Below are 21,363 nucleotides of genomic sequence, written 5' to 3'. Positions count from 1 at the left end.
CTAAAAGAGGGAGAGCAATTTTTGATACAAATTTTATCACTCACATTTTTATGGGTTAATATAAATAGAAGTATACTTGTGTAATATTTTTAACTGCATATTAGGTGTTGTCAGCGTTTTCGTACCACAGTCCTTCCTAACACAGACCCTATTTGATAAATATTTAATCTTTAGGAAGCATATAAAAAGATGTTTTATGGGTTTGGGATTGTAGAATTGTTTATACTATTAAGAGGGAGATTATGCTAATGTAATTTCATGCCAAATACCCCTCTAAACATGAAAATTTATGGCTAAATAAATGATTGCATATTTGCTAGTTTTTCTGGGGATCACTTGGATCTCCAGCGCTTGAGTGCCAACGTTCTGCCTCTACAACACTCTTGTAGATGGCTAGAGACAGGCAGATGTGAGGGCTTCTTAGTGGGTAGTAACATAAAGTCTCTGTTGCTCTGGGGCATTCAGTGAAAGGCTATTTTAACTTTATTACAAAGTGGGACTTTTATTGACAAAACTATTGCAACCTATTAAGCCTAATACCTTTGAAGGCCACCTCCTACCCCAGGGAGCTACAAATCCCAATAAAATGTCATCAAATACAGTATGTTCTGGACACAAACAAACACATACATCTTATCCACCAGAGACATGGATACACAGACTGCATACACTCACCTGTACTGTAGAGCTGATTTCAGCAGCAAAGCCTCCGGTTACTGGTGCCTCATGACTAATGAGCAAACGTCCAGTTTTCACCACTGACTGAAAAACAAAGACACATACAGATGATTACAGAACGTTCTCAGTTTAGTTCCTTCACAGCAAACCAGCAGTATCTCTAAAAGATATGGTTGGCATTATCTGCTTCAAATAGGGATGCCAACTCATTCCTGCATCAGAGAACAGTCTGAATAGTGTTTGTAGTTTCTGCTAAAATAAATTGACTATATTCAGTGGAACCAAATATCAATCAAATCAAGTAAACCTTTTCATAATCTTTATATGGGTACAGGTTACTAGTTGCATAGTCAGCACATTGGTAAATAGGGTTATTATAACACTTCCAAGATGATTTTTTATATTCTCAAGCATCTCATTATATCCTTGTACATTCAGTAGTGGCAGCATGTATCCAAGTAATTTATAAACTCATCCAGGCAGTATAATATTTACAGGAGGGCTAATGGAAGAAGCATTAAAGATTTTGTCAAATTGTCAACATTCAAACAAATTTCTCTACTTAGACACAAAGGTTTGGGTGCTTGTATGATGGATGTGTGTTTGTGTGAGAGAGAGACACTGTAAAGGTGAGAGCTTAATTACTGGAGGTGCCACTGTTGAGGCAGTATGTGGGCCGAGAGACGACGGGTGTTACCGAGTAAGGGTGGTTCACATGCTGCTTGCTGTGGTATGCTATATCTGTTTACCACCCTCAGGGTGCATGTGTGTCTGGCTGTGTCACTGTGTGTATAAAATGGATATGACACAACAGTATGAGCTGGAGGGTTGATTTAGGCTGGCACGCAGGGCCAACGGGACAATCATGGACATTAGAGGTCTCAGCCTCCCAGGCATTTGCATTTGGGTTTTCTATAACCTGACATTACTGCAGGATGCCTCTGCTCCACCCGTTATCTGCCACAGCATAAAACCAATACTATACTATAATCTCATCCACTTGCCACTGGTCCAGACCAAAGCTATGTCTGTTCTCTGCAACTTCAGCAAACATTTTCTCTCCTCTATCCAGTTGTTGTCTTTCTGTTTGTTTCCAACAATAAATTGAGTAAACACCTTGTTACAATTTATGTTAGTGAAGACAACAGAAGAACAAACTGATTGTTAAGTTGCAATCCTATATCTACATATTTTGATGAGGTTTCAGTAAGAATGAAACAATTATATGGAGACTATTATGTTCAAGTGGAGTGGAATCCCTGGTCCATGCTTTGGCATGTGAGTGTATGTGCACTGAAATAACGACACTATACCATGCACCCTTCATTTAAACGCAGGGGGTAACTCTCACATACTTCTCCATCCCTCAAAACCACAGACCAAGCAAAGCATCCAACATAACTACATAACTCACTGAAAATAAGCATCACATGGCTATATGGCACTATAAATTAGGCCTGACAGTTTTTCCCCTGACAGGACCACATAGTATCAAACACAGGGGCATTCTGGGGCTTCATGCTGATGCTAAATGGGCAAATGTTTACATTGCTGAGGTCCTGGGTTTGGCTGTGATTGTGAAGCATTAAATAACTGTGGAAAGCTGTACCACTATCACACACTCGTATTAGGGGCTCAATGAGTCAGCACTGTGTCACTCTGAGACACTTGATGAGATGCCAACATGCCTCTTCCTGGTGGGGCACACTGGAAACATTGTATTGTGCGCTGAGCTATTTAGAAGCTGGAATGCAAAAAGTCTTAAAGTTTTTCATTCAACGTCAGCATCGAAAAGCTAAATTCAAAGTTTATGCCGGTTTACCGAGCATGCATATTTAACAAACCATTGAGGTGAATGAGTTCAGTGTGCAAAAATCTCTGATTATATGACACCATGTTCAGGAATGTGGTAGTTAATAACAACACTGGAAGACAATAACAACAGTTGGCAATCTGCACAGTGAGGAGGAATCAATCGAGGGGTTGAGAGTAGGGCGATGTCTTGATATGACATGTTGTTGTTAGGTTCGCCTGAGCGCAATGACTCATACAGGTCTGGTGAATAAACAGTGCTGCTACCCGATCTTCTACCCCGCCCTGATGCTGAACCCATTCCTCATCTTACACATACACATACACAAAGACTGTGTTTACAAAACTTCCAATTTACACTGTGTCACCAGCATCGCCCTGATCTCCCTATTGGTCATCACCCTGAGGGGATACGGGATACCCATCATAGTACTCGCTGCATCAGGAGTGCATTCTTCAGATGCTTTTGACACAAAAGGAGCCTGCCACTGTTTTTACAATATCGTGGGATAGAATGTCAGACACTGGGGGCTGGGGAAAACTCATGACCAGTTAATAGACTTGCCCCTAAACACTCCTGCTTAAACCCAATTGACAGTCACCGCCAAAGTTTCCACTAGCTGGCATAGGCAGCTTCAGTAGGCTACTCCAGAAGTAGTGGTGCATACCGTTGCATCATATGACAATATGTTTGAAAAATGGCAAAATGTAGTAATGTCTGGAGAAGTAAATTGGCAGCGGGTGCACTGGTACAGCAGGTAATGCAATTCATAAAATTAGTTTAAGTCACTGCATTTCAGTCACAGAGGAACAAGAAAAACAAAAATACACACTGTTACATGAAAAGGCAGAAATGACATTTTCTTACTGTACTGCTGCTACATGTTGCTCTGTGAACACAGTTAATCCCTGCATCTTTTACTATAACAGCTGTCTATGCTGGACTTGTTAGATATGCATTGCACTGCTGGATCTCTATGTATAACAAGGCCAAAGCTGGATTTATATTTGATGCGAGAGAATCTTTGTTTTGATTTATAGTTCAGCATCAGATTTCTCCCGTTGATAAAAGCACCACAGATCCCCCTTGTTTTGTTTATGAATACGGGACTATTCCGTGGGTCTGTTTCGTTCACTATGATACAGAGTGGGGTTCGCAGTGAGCCGATGCAGAGAAAATGGCTTTGCTAGAAGTATGTTAGTAAAGAGCAAACCTTTTTTTAAACTTGCTTCATGCTGTCTTCACTCTCAACAATCTGTACCAGCATTGGAAACTGGTGCGAGAAAACTTCTTGCGGTCGGTACGTGCCATTTCTGTAGTCAACTAAGTCCGACTTATAGCTGCATTCTTGAGAAGGTGCACTACAGCATAGTTACGGAGTCAACACATAGCCCCCATGGGTGCAGCGGTAAAGGAGCAATCCACTTAATTTAGAAGTAACTTAAGAGTCTACAGCCACGTTAGGAGCTCTGTGAAGCTGTTCAGTGGTGCTTTGAGTTAAAGTTAAAGTTAAGTATAACGTTAACCACGTTCACCATCATAGTTTACCATGTTACCACTAAGCACAAAGTACAGTTGAGGCAGATATGTGGTCATAAAGCAACATATTGGCCAAATACAATTTTGGACCTGATGATGCCATTAGAAGAAAAGTCTGATTCACCATTTGGGCTCTGTGAATGTTTGTACAAAAGTTCATGGCAATCCATCCAATGACTGTTGAGTCATTTCAGTCTGGTCCAAAGTGGTGGACCATCTGACCAACCGACCAACCTTGCCATCCCTAGAGCTGCTAGCATGGCTAAAGTCAATTCACACGAGAAAAAACCCCACAAAAACTGTTACTTCTATATAAACTTCTACTACAAGCATTTTTTGGATACACATTTCTCTCTCTACTTTAATGTACCGCATTCAGTGTCTATATGGAAGGACACATAATGGCTCCTGCTGTCAGAAAGCAACCTATTCGTGGCCTCAACATCCAACTCACCTCACTGTCTGAGGGTCCATTACACACAGTCTCAAGAGATGGAAACAAAATACACACATACACACACACATAGTCGTTTTTACATCTCTGACAGGAGACTGTGACAGAACTCTAGCGTCTACATAGTAATTGTGGCTGTAGCCTTTAACCCAGTTGCTTCCGGTTGCTGGATGGGTTTTCAGGAGACAGAATCATCCACTCTCATTGTGTGGTTTGACCCTTTTCTCAAAAGTCATCCAGTCCTCTTATTTGCCCATGACAGCCACCTTTCATGTCGGCAAAATTGGGACGGAATGGGGGCAAAGCCGTTACTTATAAGACAGTGGTGAAGCCACAGGAAGTACGTTTGGACAGTGCATGAAGATGATCAGTTAGACGAATCCAAGGGGAAAAATTATATGCCTAGAATAAAGACAGGACAGTTAAACATGTCATGAATCTTTCAACACAACCTCAGGAAGACGTGCCGGCTGGGGGATCTCTTTGTTATGGTTTTACACCGTGGACTCGTGCTTGATGAGTTTATTACTGAGTGGCTCATGTCCTGTGAATCAAAGAGCATCCTCTTACCAAAATGAGAGCAGTCAGAAGAGGTTGTTTAGACAGAATAGCTGACTCTACACCAATATTAAGGTGGATACTGACAGTGGAAAAGGGTAGATAATCTAAGAAAGGACGCAAAAAAAGACACAAGTGGAGAAAGCAGAGAATCTGAGGTAAGGATTAGAGGCTGGATCTGAGTATGAAGCTGAACAGGTCCTGAATGTGGGTTTAGTTTGGAAATGACCCTGTTCTGCTAGTGAAGTGGAGCTCTTTCAAAGACTAACCAAAGTCATAAGGGATTTTTACTGTAAAACAAAGGCTGGAGGAGACTGAGTGCTGACAAATGGAAAAGGATGGAAATACTGGAATGAGGAAATTCATAGATGAAATGTATAAATAGAGAAAATGAGAAAAGTGGTACCAGAAAGTGGTGGAGTTGCTGTAGCGCATAATTTCAGTGTATAGAAAACTGATTTAACAATTTGTATGGTGAAAATGTATTACTTCTATTGTGTGTTTGAATTGTATTCAGAACTTTCACAGTTAGATGCTCTCTACATTTTATTTTGAATGTTTCCTTACACTGTCTGGCTTCTGAGAAAAGCCAACAATCTGTAAGGACGTTGGGCTATAAATTAGTAAACTTGTCATTTACTACTAAAATTTTCCCAGACAATAATTACATGACAAAACAAGGATACACACCCGCAGCCATGCTTGATTTAAGTGCTAGCTCGGATAACTGCGGCATCACCTCAATGACACCAGTTTCATTTCAGTGGAGGGTGAACACTTGTCAGTGTAAGGCTGGGTAGATAAACATGTAATTGCTTCACACAGCCTTTGACTTTGCTTGAAAAAAACTTGCCAAAAAAACTGTTTTTCTGAAAAGTTAGCAACTTCAATCTAAGAAAATATTTGGGGGTATACTTAAGCAGTTGGCTAGAACCCACACAAACATTACACTGTACCCTTTTTATAGTCGGTGGAATGCATTTAATCAATTACTGCACTGTGCTGTTTATTATCAACTCAGTATCTCACTTCTGTGAGTGCTTGATACATCCTGCTCCCTGCCTTGGCTCTGGCTCTGAGACAGAAAGAGGGCTCCTGGTTGGTGGCAGCTGGTGGTAGTTGGGCAGGGCGACAGCTCTGGTGGCTGCAGCTTTACTACTCATTGTGCTGCAGGGCTGTCATTAGATGCCGGAGTCGTTCCGCTGGCTGCAGGGGAAATGTCATGTTTACTGCCATTCCCATACACACCCAAACCTAATGAGCAGCATGGAGCTCGTCCTGCCGCAGTCGCTCCATCATCACTACTTCTACGTTCTGTCTCTTCCTCCATCAGGCTCCTTCCTTCCTGCACTTCCCAAATCCGTCTTTCCTCCATGCTGTGGTTCGTCTCATCCTCGTCACCCGTTTTTCTTTTGGCTCCGCCTTCAATCCATTCTTCAAACCATCTATTAATCCTTCCCTGCTCTCACAAAGTCTGTGCTCTCAGTCTCAGTGCTCCCCACTATGTGGCCTCACCACTGAGAAGCTGGCGGCCAGTGACCTGGCATGTCCTCAGAGGCTAAGGTCAGAGCTGTCACTCTCCCATGGCATATATACTCAGTCACACACATACAGATGGGGGCCACACAAAGGCATGTGCACACACACCACACAACCGCATGTACACATTCACACATGCAGACGCACACACAGCTTCTCAAACTCTGCTCATTCAGGATTGATTGATTTATGACAGTGAGTCACTTTCACAGGTTATCTCCTGCTGGTGATGCTGTTGTGGTATTTTGGTATTTAAGTGTTACCTTAGCAAAAAGGAGACGCATGCAAATAGAAAAAAGAAATCTAACCCTAACAGTGGCACATTTATACAGGAGATAGTTATGACAGAGCACTAACTCATTCTAAAAGGACAGTGTACAGACTGTGGCGATGAGAAGTGAATAAAAACAGTTCATATTTGGAGCTAAATTGGGTTGTGGTTTGACTGGTGCAGAATCCCATAATGTGCTTTCGAATGAGTTCTGAAAGTTTTCGAAACAGTCTTTCCAGAAGAAGTTGCCAACACTTATTTGTTGGATCTGTATTTTTACACCACTAAATTGGTCTAGAATAATATAAAAATAGTGGTGATGACAAAAACAAAATCGGCTGTGCTTGTACTGAAAGCACACACACACACTAGACTGTACGTGACTCCCTGTCTTCCCATATAGTATGCCTCCTCTTCCCTCAGGCCGTCCATCAAAATGTGACAGGAAGAGAAAGTTTAGTTCTGTGCCGCCACCGAGGAGTCGTCCTTGCCGCTGGATCCGCTGGCTTCGCTCCCTTCCGCCGACCCTGTAATTGCGCGGCCACCGCAGGGTCCTAACTCAAGCGCCACCATGTGATCTCCATGACAAATGAGAGTTGGGACGAGGCCTGACTACTTGCTTGGGCCTTTAAAGTGGCGCTCTGCGATTAGCGGAGAAGGGTGAGTACTTGGCGAACCGGAGGCCCCGTTAAATCACAGCTCAGAGGGAAGCAGGGCGGGAGGAAACACAAACACTCACTCGCTCTTTTGGTGCCATACAATCACTCGCTCTCTCTCTCTCACGACAGAGAGAGGGAAAGTGAGAACCAGAAAGAGAGAGAGGGTGAGAGAGCATAAGAATGAAAGAGCAGGAGAGAAAGTGTAGAACAGCCTCTGCACTGGGCGGAGGGCCAAGCCATCCTCCAGAGGAGCCAGGACGCCAGAGGAGACCTCAGACAGAAATAACTCCAAACATCCCATAAAGACCCATTAAAACCAATTCAACTCAATTACTCCCTGACACACACGCATACACACACTCTACCTTTCTGCCCTGCAACTATACTGTACCCCCGACTGTGCATCAGTGTGTACACATAGACGCAACTACTGCTGCACGCACTCCAACTTGATGACAGCTCTTTGTGAGCATCCCACAGGCTGCCGCATGTATGAGCAGACAGCAAAGAGGTAAAAATCAATCAGCGATTTTTAAAGGCCCCATAAAGCCCCGTATAACATAACAAGGGGATGGTTCCTGTGGATATAAACATCCTGACTTTCTTGTAAGGAGGATTTTTACTCAGTAGGATAACCTGTATAAAATGAAAATAATTACATAATATCTGGTGTAAATGGACTTGAATTTTCTAGGGAGAATGGAAATGTTAATGTTAAATGCACAAAGTAAGTCACTGTGAAAAGAAACATCCTTCTCTACAGTGGCCTCCTTGGTTAAGCTAATCAACACCACAGGGGGTGGAAAGAATAACAGGAATACACAGTAATTGCACAACGCAATGCTATAGCCTCTCAATAAAAAGTACCATTGTGGAGCTTAGTTCTTTTGAAGACATGTAACAGTGTTGAATTGTCTCTATTAGAGGTGATATGATCAGTCAATTCATTGAGAAAATAATCAGCAGATTAATCATCGAAAATAATCCTAATGACTATGATTAGTTATCAGACCTGGTTTTTGTCGTTTTTTAATTTAATAAACTATGAAACTCTTGTTGGCTATGTTTAAAATGTGTGTATTTCTGTGTAAAATATTAATATCTAAGTGTAAGTCAATCTTTGTCTGGCAGCACTTGTTCAATGTAGCCAAAGGAAAACTTAAAAGCTGTTAACAGCAGTATTTGGTAGTATTTTAGGAGAATATTGAAACTTCTAAACTTCCAGTAGAAGAACAAGCCTACTTCATATTGCATCATTTTCACATCATTAACTGCTTTAATTTTGCAGCAATTGCATTTAGACCTACATACTGTACAAACCAGTGTCCAATTACATTAGTGTACTGTTTGTGCGTTCCTCATCTGAATGTTCATCACTTCATTAAAATGTATCAAACCTCCTTAGCAACCAAAATGGGGAAAGAAGTGTTTCCTGCCCAGCTAATACATGTCACAATGTTGGTATGAAAAAGGTAGTCCACACCATTGTGTGTATATTTTGGCGGTTTAAATACAATGACAATAGTTAAAAGACAATACTGCGTAAACTGTGGTTGTGCGTTGTGGTGGTTGTAGCATCCACAAAACATCAATCACAAAACACAATATGAGGAAGCAATGAGAGAAAAAGCTCAAACAGAAACCCCCTGCTACAGCTCTTCACAAACCTCCACACAGGAAACTTGTTTAATGCATCCCAGTACCCGCAACATTCCTGCAGGAGCACAAGGACCTTACAGGCAACTGCATCTGGCTCACAACAATATTATACAAAATGAGGTTTTAAGGAAACGAAAAATCACATGTCCCACGTGACAGTCACACACCAGTCAACATAATTTACCATGTCGAAGAATTTAGATTTGTTTCATCAGTTGGTATTTTGCACATGGGATATGTTAAAAGATGGGATGAAACTATGTATTGTGTTTTCCAAAATTTGCTGCACCCAAAAATTCCTACATCTCCTACATTAGTGTTCTCTGTGCTGCTATCAAATGATGATGCCAGCACTGTAAGTTGATTGGTGCAATGTCTGTGTGGGAAGGCACTAAGAATAATTCTCACTATTGCACGTTGTTAGCCGCTGCTAAGCCTCATCTGTGATTTCAGCACTCCATATGTTACTCCTCAACTGCATGTGTTCATTACTCTGTGTTGGGATTTGAGTCGTGGTTTAAAAAGGTGTAATATATATGATATTCAGCCCCACTAGATGTCGCACTAGAGCACCAGCATCTCAGATCAAAACAAATGCGTGTGTCGTTTACTCAACAGAGTTGGGGGGGAAAAAGAAAGTGGCATCTGAACACAGCTCACGAAACTTAGATCAAACTGTCAAACTAGGCAGCACTGATCGAATATGGATCAAGATTCCTTTACTGCCTTTTGCCTTTTTCTTGCCTCAAAAGTTGTCAGGAACATATTTTAGTGTACTGTTTAGCTGTAATATGAGAAAGCTTGTGACCTGGCCGCCGTGTTGAAAATGGACTATCAAAACAAGGAACAGAGAAGCTTGGATAACACCACACATAGAGGTAGTGTGACTTCATTCTCTGCTCAGGATGCCATTGCTCCACTATATCTTTACATAGCAAACAGTTGTTTGCCGCCATCTAGTGGGGCTGAATGTCGTATATTGCACCTTTAACACACGGAGTGCTGAAGTTGAAGGACTACTGGTTTCTCAAAGGTCATTTGCCATCACAACTTGACCCATAAAAAAGGGTTAATGCTAACTAATGCTAGCTAGACCCCTCCCTTTGTATAATGTGGGATGAAAGCAGCCCTGAGTGTGGGGGAGCTAGCAGTTGTGAAAATAAGTTGTGAAAGCTAGTTAGCCAGACTTGCTAGCCTCCACTTTCCAAGATGAATACAAGCTTAACAGCGTGATGGGTACCACCAAATGTTGAATGATGAAAATGGCCAGACATCTTCAATCATCACTATGTGGGCTTGTTGAAAAAAAGGAGGGAAAACGTCTAGTATTAACATTGATAGGCTATACAGGGCTATGACATGCTCCAGCCAGTAGCACACCACAGAAGTTTACAGCATGTCGCCAAGCAGTGTCAGACCTCAGATGTCAGTCAAATGCTGCCATGGGAAACGCCCAACCAGAAGCTTGAATCTTTGATGCTGTTTCCACAAATATGCCCAAATCTAGTTGTACCATTTTTTTTGAAATGCACATCACCCACAGTATCACCATAGTTTATATTTCCTTACACAAAAAGTGAGGAGAATTTAAATTTCTGTTTGTTTTTTAAAAACTCTAACTTCACCAACTTCAGTATAAAAGAAATCAGAGTGCTGGCCTCAATGAACTCTGAGTGCAGTCAAAAAAAAAATTGTCAAAACTTCTAAACTGAACACAGAAATTTCTTAGACTTTCCAACAATAAATGGAAAGTCTAAGAAAAACATGAAAAAGAAAAATAAAAAAAATTAAATAATTGTTAATAATTCCCAACTGTGTTTGAAAGTGAAATCCAAAATACTGTAATAAACAAAAAAGTCACATTAATAAAAGTCGTGAAATGTTGGTGTAAGAAAAAAACCCCATAAAAATCTCTAATCAAGATTGAGGAATTTTTATTATCATATTTGGGTTTGATTATAGTTTACGTAACTGACTTCATGATTTATAACTGACTTTTAAAGGATCTGGAGAATACCTGGGCAACAGAAAATCATAGTGTGTGTTGTAACCTAGTGGACCTCTTGGATGTCTCTCTGTCCTTGTGACTTCAGACACTCTGCCTTTTCCACTGAGTCCTGCTATCAGCCTTCAGGCTGACCTCAATGATCTCAATCTGCCCACACCTCTGGCCAAGGCTCCTTAACTAAACCGTCCTCTCCAGTGGAAAACTGATGACCTGGCCCAAAGAAGCAAAAGCCCATCCAATCCAAAGTGCCTTTTGCTTTTAGTGGGCCCATTTCATAACAAAAACTGTCATCACCATCATCATCATTATCATCTGGTATCAAAATTGTGTTTAGCCAACAATCACTGAATGGGAGAAATGGAACAGAAAAGAGTGTAATTTCGCGGCCTCATTTTGATTAGTGTGTCCATTTTCAACAGTCTGCGGTAATTAATCTCATCTGTTTGATCTGCATGGGAGACAGCCTGGGGTGAGTGACACAGTCTGTCTCTTTGAAAAACAACAGAACAACCATGGCTAGTACTCACAATGCGTCTTTATTCTGAGTGTCTGTCAGAACTATGAGCCTATATGATTTTTCAATGTGTCTATGCGTGGATTTGGCAAATCTCAGGCCACCTTTCTCCAGTGAGTGACACTGGGAAGAATTTGAGAAATCTCCAGTGCCTAGCTGTGGAATGTGAACACTAGTTTCAGCCAGGAAGAAGAATGGAAAAGAAGTCAGTGAGAGACGGACACAAGTGGGGGGTGGGGGAACTGGAGGAGAAACAGAGGGAAGATTACTATACCTTGAAAATTCCTGGTAAGCCACAAACAGGCTTCATCAAAATCAAATGCTAATACTCGTTGGGTCTAGATTAATCATCCCAGTGCTCCCTATGGGTTTATTCTTTTCCTGGTGTTGCATTACGCCATACTTCACCAGCGACACCAAAAGAGGATTCTGGATCCATCACCGAAAAACAACCATGAGTAATTTTCCACTTATATAACCACCGAAACACTGCTGCAGCGCGACACATGACAAAAGTTATGACACACACACAGTCCAAAAGGCAAGTATGACCATCCCCCCTCCCCTTAAATCCCCCCCCCCCCCCCCCCCCGACTCCAATCTCTATCCAGCTCTCTCCTGCCCCACATGTTTTCTTTCTTTCTTTCTCTCCACAAAGTCCTGCTAGTTCGGTCCACAGCGCACAGTGTTAACATTGTAATTACAGACGTGGGCTACAATAATAAGAATGCAGGGAGTGGGGCCCAAACCTCTGGCCACTTTCTTCCTATGCCATTTTCTTCTACTTTGATTGTTTCCAGTGTGTGTGACAACGGGCCAAAGATATTAGGAGTGTTGTGGTGGGCCAGTGAGCACATACTGGCTGAGACCCCTCGACTGAAAGGGAAACACAGGCATGATCCCAGTCCGTCTGCGTGCTAATCGCTAGCAGGCTGCCTGCCCCTTCCCTGGCCAGGCTCCAGACCACAGATTCAGATAAAGGTAGTCAGCTCGCTGCCATGCTGGGTGTCAGATCTGCCAGGGAATCACCCGAGCAAGGACACCAAACTACAATGAATCCAGATGTGAATACAAACTATCTGCGCTCAAAGTAATATTTCCTGACATTTTCATTTATATAAAATCCATTTTGGAATCTCTCACATATTGATACAACGCTGACTGAATGTACAGACAGTTCATCAAAGGTTTGACATCTGCTGTTCTAAACACACAGTGTCTGGTATGTTTTTCCTGGGAACAATCCTCTGGCACATAGCAGGGGTTCCCATCTTTTCAAAAATCATTTCCCTGCACATTCCAAACATCCTACAGATTAATAATATTCTCTATGTGGAATTCTCATTTGTTGGATTTGCAAACATTTGACACGTTAATAGCACACTTTGAGACCAGTTGTTAGATGTGAAGTTATTAAGGCCAATTACCAATGGGTGTCATGAATTCCCAGGCACGCACATTTGTGAATGATTAAAGCTTATGACACTACTTTACTCTCTTCTTTTTTCTCCTCCCTTCTCCCCATCTCTTAATTTAATTACAAATTTCTACTAAAACTTAGTACACACAGTACATTTTCCTCTCAATTATGATTGACACTATATAGCTATGCCATAAGAGGTATCAGAGGAGCCACATGACTGCAAAGTGCATAAAATAAGAATAAATTGGCATGACAAATGATCAAATGTCTGTGGCCACAAACGCTCTTAAATGTGATGTTTATTTACATCACATTTAAGATAAAAGTGAAGATTGTTGAAATGATTTATTCAGGAATTCTGAAATTGTCAATGTTTTAGCTTTGTCTCCTATTTTATTCCCCAGTAGATTCAGTGGGTCAAATTTGCATTCATCCTATTACTTGGCGTGTCAAAAGCTTTTTAGCTGGCTTAATAGTTGCTTCATTTTCTGCAATTTTGTCAATTGGTATACTAGACATTTAGGCTAAGATCGACTTCAGATCAATTTGTAATCTTACTTTTGTGTTTATTTTTATTCTAAAACACAAATACGAGCACATATTTGTGGCTTTCCTTTTTAAACCAAATCATACTTTCTATTTTTTCAAATTAGCAGTGAGACACCACAATCTTTCCACATCCCCGCTGGCAACTGCCGCAGAATTTCAGAAACATAGAAGTAGAGTTCTAATAGACCATTTATTTTTGCATTTATTTTGCGCTACAGCAGTTTAAAAAACAGAAACACATAATCTATGACTCTTACGTTTGGCAAGATGATGAATAAAAATCAAAAGTAAAAATGGCTTAGTTACGTCAATTGCCATTCCTTGTATTATGACTTAAGACGAAACATTAAAATACTAAAGCAAGACAAATCTTTACAAGCAAACATTCTCATCAATTATTGCGAGAAAAAAAAAAATTAAGAGGTATCAGAAACCCATATGGTAACAATTTAACTGAAGCTCGTTTACTCTGCCGTATGTGACAGTACTACCGTCCAGATATTTTTCCTGTTGCCTTGCTCTTATTTGAATAACACTGGTCTAAAATACAGTGGAAACAAGCCTTTCTTGTTAATAACACTGGTCGGAAGAAACAGGCAGGTCCGGGACCATCATCTGGAGGCCACCTGTTGGTAGCTGTAATGTGCAGCTCTACATTATTATGATGACAAGCTCAAGGCTCAACATTCAAATTGGGAAATAAAATAAAAAGGATGGGCCATCATTTCCACTCAAAGTTCTTGAGTTGGCTTTCGTGGAAATGCAAGGCTCAAAGGAAGCACCGGGTGCTGTTGGAACGAACCCAATTCAAATTACTTCAAATGAACGGTAATGCTGCCAGGTTCAGATTATGTTTTCTTTTGGCTTCGTTTGAAGTGAGATGTTTCCATCATCTTAAACTGAGGAGGGGAATGTGCAGTACAATCAGTGAACACGTTTCAAGGTAGGGTTTCAGCGTCACCGCTTCAGTGACAACATGAATTAAACCTGCCGTGCCACGTTCAGGCTGCAAGCATGTTCACATGCAACAGACAAATTAGGATCAAGTGAGCACTCTCAAAAACGGCGTTTGCCAGCAGACTTGCTTCAACAAATTTCCATGTGGCCGCTCAAAAACCTGGTTTTGTTGGGCGGGCTCCACACATTTTAATAACTGAACAAGACTTTAGCTGAAACACAAGAATAATGAGGCTAGTATTTTAAAGTGTGGTGGGATAGGGAATGTGTCCAGTCCTTGTAAAATATAAATTTGTCACTTTTCTCTGGCTTCTTAACAATAAAAATGTTTTTTTTTTAAAAATCCGTCTATTTTTTCCATTGACCACCTGACAAAAAAATAAAGACTGCGAGTTGTAGAATCGTTAACAAGCTGACATCATCATAATTTCTCTGCAACTGAGCTCAGGGTCTCTTGTGAACTGGGCAAAGGCCTTGATGTTTATTATAGAGTTATTAAAAATGTTACTGCCAGATGTGGCAGAACAATCCTGTGTCAAAATTGGGGAAACGGAAAAATCCCTGGCAGATTCCTGCCACAAGGAAAGCTGATCATCAAATTGAAAGCTCACTTAAATGCAATAATCTGAACATTCCAATATTATGATATTAGATCAAATTTTCCAAAACATTTTCAGATGACAGTTGGTTGGGATGAGTTGGATTGGGGGTAAAAAATCAGTGCATCGATATTGCTTGTTTGGTTTCACTGTTTTCCTGCTGAAGGCAACAGCCAGACTGCTTTATAAATCATGAATATTAAAGTTATGGTTTAAAGCAAAGAAACTGCCTCAATCTGTTTTTATTCATTATCAGAAAGTAGTTTCCATCAGAGGAAGCCAGGATTAGTTTTACATTAATACAGGAAATTAAATATTATTTAAGTATCATCTTTTTAATGATTATGTTCCATATTAACGTGTGGTAGCAATTTTGGAATATTTTCCATCAGTCACTCGTCCACAGCTATTCTAAAGTCTCTTTATAGGCTACTTCAAATGACAGTTTATTCACCCCATATAATTATGGTAGGTATTATTAAAAACAATGGCAACCACAGCCGTCAAGACGAGAACAACATAGCGAACGTGACATTGAGCAGAAAATGGCTGGTGGCTCCCTGAGTCCATTTGCGCTCATGTCTTTTTCCACCTCAACGCATAACAAACAAACATACTGTGAGCATACAGTGTCCTGCCTGACTCCCGGCTGCTTCCATACACTGTATTTACCTGCCGTCTGGCTCAGGACACACATTACAGCTTGAAACCATTATGAGAGAGTGAGGGGTGAGTAGAGCCGTGATAAGAAGGTCTTATCTGTACAGTGAGTCAACAGACTCCGGAGTACTCAGAACACGCAGACATTGCAACCTGCATCACTTCCAAGAATCACAGTGCCACAGAACAGATGCTGCTGCACATTCCTGCTTAAGCACCCCCCCCCCTACATCTCGTCTTCCTCTGTCAGGCATCCATTACGCTCTGCCTTTGTTTGCGACTCGGACGGGGCTTAATTTATATGCTGTAAGACATGAGATATTGCTGCACTTGTGCACTGCAAGTCCTTAAGTGACTCCTCCTGCATGTGTTTTGAGGGTTGAACAGGTTCAGCCAAATCGGTTGCATCACTAGGAGGGCTAAGATCCAGACAGCGCTGCAGTCACAGAGAATTCAGCTGGAGTGCAGGCCAAGAGGCACATCCATTGTGGGAGAAAGTTTACACACATTTAAGAGAAGACAATGAGATGGAGTAAACTGTTACCAGGCACACACAGGCACCTACAGGCATCTCTTGTCCTGACAGTATCAAAATCTGCACTGAGCCAAACACTAAATATTCACACACTGTAACTGGTTCAGCAAATCAAGATGTCCCAATACCAAACAATTTCATGACAAGCACTTGCTTTGACACATCGTAATCCTCACAGGTTTGCACAATGCCTCCCTAATTCATCCAAAGTAATATATTATTCTATTATCCTATTAACACAATGGATAATATTATGCTTTAGATCAGTCTGAGTTATTGAATGTACCGTCTTTGTAGAACTGCCGTCTGTATTTGCAGAGCACATGGTCATTGCTCAAGTCCCACAGCCACGGTGTTCCTAACATAGAGGCGGTCTGTGCTTTCACTCTGTTCACTGCATAGGGGACCACTCACTGTAGTCACTGATGCTATGTAATTGAAAACAGATCCAATTATACAACAATTTTAATGCATGAAATTTACATTTTTAACCCATCATGTATGCATTAAATATTTTCAGAAAGGCTGCAGAAAGGTCTAGATACCTCAAAAAAAGTCAACACAGTAGCTCTTCCAGACTCCTCCCTGGAAGAGATGCATGCTTGCTAAACAAGGCCATATACAGTACAAAGCCTACAGGTATACAGCAAAGCAGTGGGTTATGCTGCAGGAGTGACTTGATTTGTGATTTTGAGTTTTGAAATCAATGTTTTGATCCTTTTTTCAGCTGCGATGATTCATTGCCATTGGAAATTGCTGTAACTGATATGAATCCAAGCTGATAAGAATTCAAGCTGCAAGTTTGTTGATGATAGAGGAAACTACAACCTTTTTACATACACTTTCACCCTTACAGGGGGTGAGTGTTTGACAGATTTTGAATGCAGTATCACATTAGGTCTTTTATAGGAGCAGACGGGACTTGCAAACTGGAAGGCTAGCACCGACTTGCCGAAAGGACATGCCCATACTCATCGTGGTTGAAAAGAAAGAAATTATTCTGTGCGATGATTCCAATAACACTGAGAGAGTCGGGAAGGCGAAAGAGATAAAGGGAGACAGGCAGAAAAATGACAGAGCGAGCTGTGTGCTCATTGAGTAACTAAGAGATAACAACATAACACAGGTTATGAAAACAGCTTTTCCCACAAGATATTACCACTCCTTACAGTGACAGCCTCTTGGCCAGCTGCAACATGTGCAGTTACTTTTAGTAAAAGTATCAGTGATGTAAAGTTGACTCATCGAAACAATCATTCGGAGCAAAAAGGAAGAAAAGTGCATGCTTAACTCTACTCTAAGGTTGGTATACAATAATGCACAAATGCAGTGTTTACAGCGTGCTTTCAGTACTGTAAAGCACAGATCGGGAGGGATAAGGGGCGTAAAAAATCCAATTCCTGCACAGGCCTCTGGTAAAATACAAAATGCATAATTTGACATGACTTTTTCTTGAGGCTTTTCATTTGTGACAAGCACACAATGATTTCGGAGCCTTTCTGTGGGGCTTAATAATGACACTTCATTTTGGCCAAATCAGCAGACAGGTTTGTCTTGGACAGGCCTGTTTGGAATGGCAGATGTGCCTGATGGTGGACAGAGCAGTCAGTTGCGAAGGTCCATGAGGTACTCCGGGTGCATGAGCTGTTGCCCAACAGGACCTCTGTGTGGTGCGGTGGGAAGTGCCGTCTCCAATCATGGTTAAAGAACCAATGACTGTATTACAGAGCGGCCCTGGCTAGCCTCTCTGATTCTTCGTTGGCCGGATCTGGAGTCTGGAAAACCTGAGAGTGAGGCTGAATCACTAACGATGGACTAATACAATAATGTGTGCAGAGATTTTTTTATTTTTTATTTTTTTAATTCTGCTGACAGGCTAACTCCAAGCCAAGTCAAACAAACCTAGACCCATGTAAGAACTGACAGAAATGTTGGCTGAACTGGCATATGAGTGACAATAAAAAGTGTGCTCCCAACATGAGAGTCTTTACACAACCAAATCTCCACACGTACTTTGACCAAGGGAGACTTTCCACAGCATATCATCTGAGCCATGGGTCTGGCAGAGGTAAACCAACCATTTTGTTTATCCCTTAAAGAACGACTATTACATTTACTGGACCGCTCTAGACAGCGGGTCAAAATAAAATACACTCACTTTTTCTGTACTTTTACAGAAATTTCTGCCCATGATTCCCTTTGTCAACATGAGGGTTGAATATATTTAGATCCAAGTATAGCTGGTGTCTGCCAGAATGGATCCCTCAGGAAACAGAAAGATGGCATGTTCCTCCAAAGCACTGCCTTAATGATCTCTCATGCTGAAAGACACATAATTCGTCATGTATTTTACACATCCACACTCAAAAACAACACACGGGGTACATATAAATCAGCTCGCCACACTACACATGCACATGTACACACATCTCTGACCGAAGGATACACAAGGTAAATGTGACTCATAGGACATGAAAAATTTTAATTGGCTGCCAGCAGCCGGATGTGTGTCTGCGGCCTATCTCACTGTCTGCACACTCACTGCAACTGACGGCGAGTTAATAAGCAGTACAAAAGGACAGCTTTAGAGAGATGTGAGCATGCCGGAAAAGCTGGACACCAGGTGTACAATCTTTTGAATTAAGAAGTTGACACAATGTCTTGGCTACTCCCTCTCTGAAGCTAAGAATAGTGCTGGTCCCAAAAATCCATTTATCAGGAGATGACACCTTTCACAAAAGACTCCGCCAGCTCTTAACCATTTATTTACTGCTTCAAAAAACATGTCAGTGTTCAACTACTGTGTGTGTGGTTTTTTTTTTTTTTACACCACATCGTGCCTCGTAATTAAGCAATGATATTTAAAAGTATCATCAATTATGGGTGAAGGCGTCGCTCATGAGGAACAACTACACATCCAAGAACTTGAGAAAAAAAATCATAAAATGTAAACAGTTTAGAGCTGAAGCAATTAGTCTATTAACTGATCAGTCAATGGACAGAATCACCAATTCTGGTAATTGCTTAATCGTTTCAGTAATTTACTGAGGGAAAGTGCTAAACATGTGCTTTTCCTGCTTCTGTGAGGATTTCTGCTTTTATTTGTTTTATACATTATTGTGAATTGAACAGCATCGGATTTTAACTGTTGGTCCGACAAAACAGGAAATTTAAAAACATCACCTCAGGCTCTTTGCACATTTTTCACTATTTTCTGGCATTTCTTGGGCTGAACAAAAAAAAAACCCTGATAGATTCATCAATAATGAAAATAATCCTTAGTTGCAGCCTTAAAATGGTGCTGTATATAGATATCCTGTTTAAACAAGGTCTGTGTGGGTGGGTTCCTGTGTGATGAAACTCTTAATGTCAGAGAATCAGCAGAGCTGCAGCCACAGAACCATCCAGATGTAATGCCAGCCCAAAGCAGCTGTGCAGCACCCAGTAGTTAGGGCACCACTGTGCAGGGTTATTGAGGACACGAAGGGACGTGTTTCTCATTATTGTACGCATGTCTATTCTCTTCATTGCTGCAGAGAAGTCAGCAGTAACCTTTGGGGAGTATTTTGCTCATTTTGCTGTCCTATTGATTCTGAGTGAGACTAATTTCTGGCAGCTTGGAAAAAACCTTTTTTTTTTTTTTGGTGATCTGATAATGATACTTATCAACATACTTTTCCTTTGATGACAAACACAGTCAGCTCGATAATATTTCCGTGAAGCTAAATAACACTGCTTCAAAGAGACTGACTGCACTCAATCAAATCATACGGAAAATAAGCTGAATGTCAACACAGAGAACACAAAAATAACCCCTCCTTATGCGAGACAAAATGCATCTGTAACCAAGCATGTTCGTTTGGTTCAGTTCTAAAGAAGTGGCATCAACAAAGGCAAAGCTCATACCTAGCAATGGAAATAAACAACGGCAGTCATGTCTACCGTTGGACAAGCAAAGGTTATCTCGCTGTTGTACCTTCAACACCTTTTATGCATCGAATGAACAGAACAAGATTTGTATTTATATACTTTGTGCTCCACCACCTTTTGTATTGATGAGTCTTATATAACATTACTACAGTCATAGACTTACATTGTTTTCACTCTGACTAATGCCCATCTGGATATTTGCTGATGCGCTTCAGATTAATGAAAAGTTAAAATAAAAGCCTTTAATGTGTATTCCTATGCATTAGTCTGGGTGATAATAATCATGATTTAGCCTGGAATTAATTGTGCCTTCACTGAGATTTGATAATAGCTTGATTAAAGGCTTTTTTCTGAGCTCAGCCAGCAGAGCACATCAGAAAAAAAAAGGGTCTCAATGGAGAGGCAGAGAAAAAACACACACTCTAGGGATACTAGTGTATCAGAGTAATGCAACAGTGAGTGACTTAACTGCCAAAAATGAAATGCGGAACACGATCTGTGTGTTAGTGAGTGAGTGTATGTGTTTGGGGGTTGTGGGGAAATTGGTTTATGCATTTGAAATCAACATTTAAGTGAGCGTTTGGTTGGAGGCAATGACAAGGAGAGATGTTGTTGACAGGCCCGAGGTGGCAGGACTGGCATTAGGCCCACTAAGAAGCCCATAAACACACTATTCAATTTCATGGCACTTGTTTTAATGGGGCAGCGCTTCAAAAAAAAAAAACAAAAAAAAACTACCACAATCACTTGAGAAGTCCCTTCTTTGAACAAACAGTCTGTAACTGACTACTGCGCACTTCAAGTTGCAAGTCCTTCAGCACCAGCGCGATACTACAGTCTCTGCCATCAGTTCCAATTGACTCCCTATTAAATTACTACCCTCCTACCACAATTTCATCCTGAGCTTTAACTGTTGGTTATAAGATTTGCTTGGCAGCAGGAGCAGCATGATGCTCAACTGACAAAGTCGTATGTTTTCATCAGAGGAGCATGAAAATTGGACGATAAATATGGCCAG

The 21,363-nt window shown here is 41.1% G+C and overlaps 1 protein-coding gene across 1 annotated transcript in view; it reads right to left on the bottom strand.

Moving 5' to 3' along the window:
* Window positions 1–21,363, bottom strand: part of bckdhb (branched chain keto acid dehydrogenase E1 subunit beta) — a 55,244-nt gene that overhangs the window by 13,020 nt on the left and 20,861 nt on the right. Inside the window, exon 9 of the mRNA XM_042424474.1 lies at window positions 676–762. Coding sequence (XP_042280408.1) covers window positions 676–762 — 87 coding nt within the window. The remainder of the gene's footprint in view (window positions 1–675; window positions 763–21,363) is intronic.

Source organism: Thunnus maccoyii, chromosome 10 (genome assembly GCF_910596095.1).
Source record: "Thunnus maccoyii chromosome 10, fThuMac1.1, whole genome shotgun sequence".
NCBI classification, from domain to species: Eukaryota; Metazoa; Chordata; class Actinopteri; order Scombriformes; family Scombridae; genus Thunnus; species Thunnus maccoyii.
Note: the sequence above shows the minus strand (reverse complement) of the source record. Positions and strands in the feature narration are given on the sequence as shown.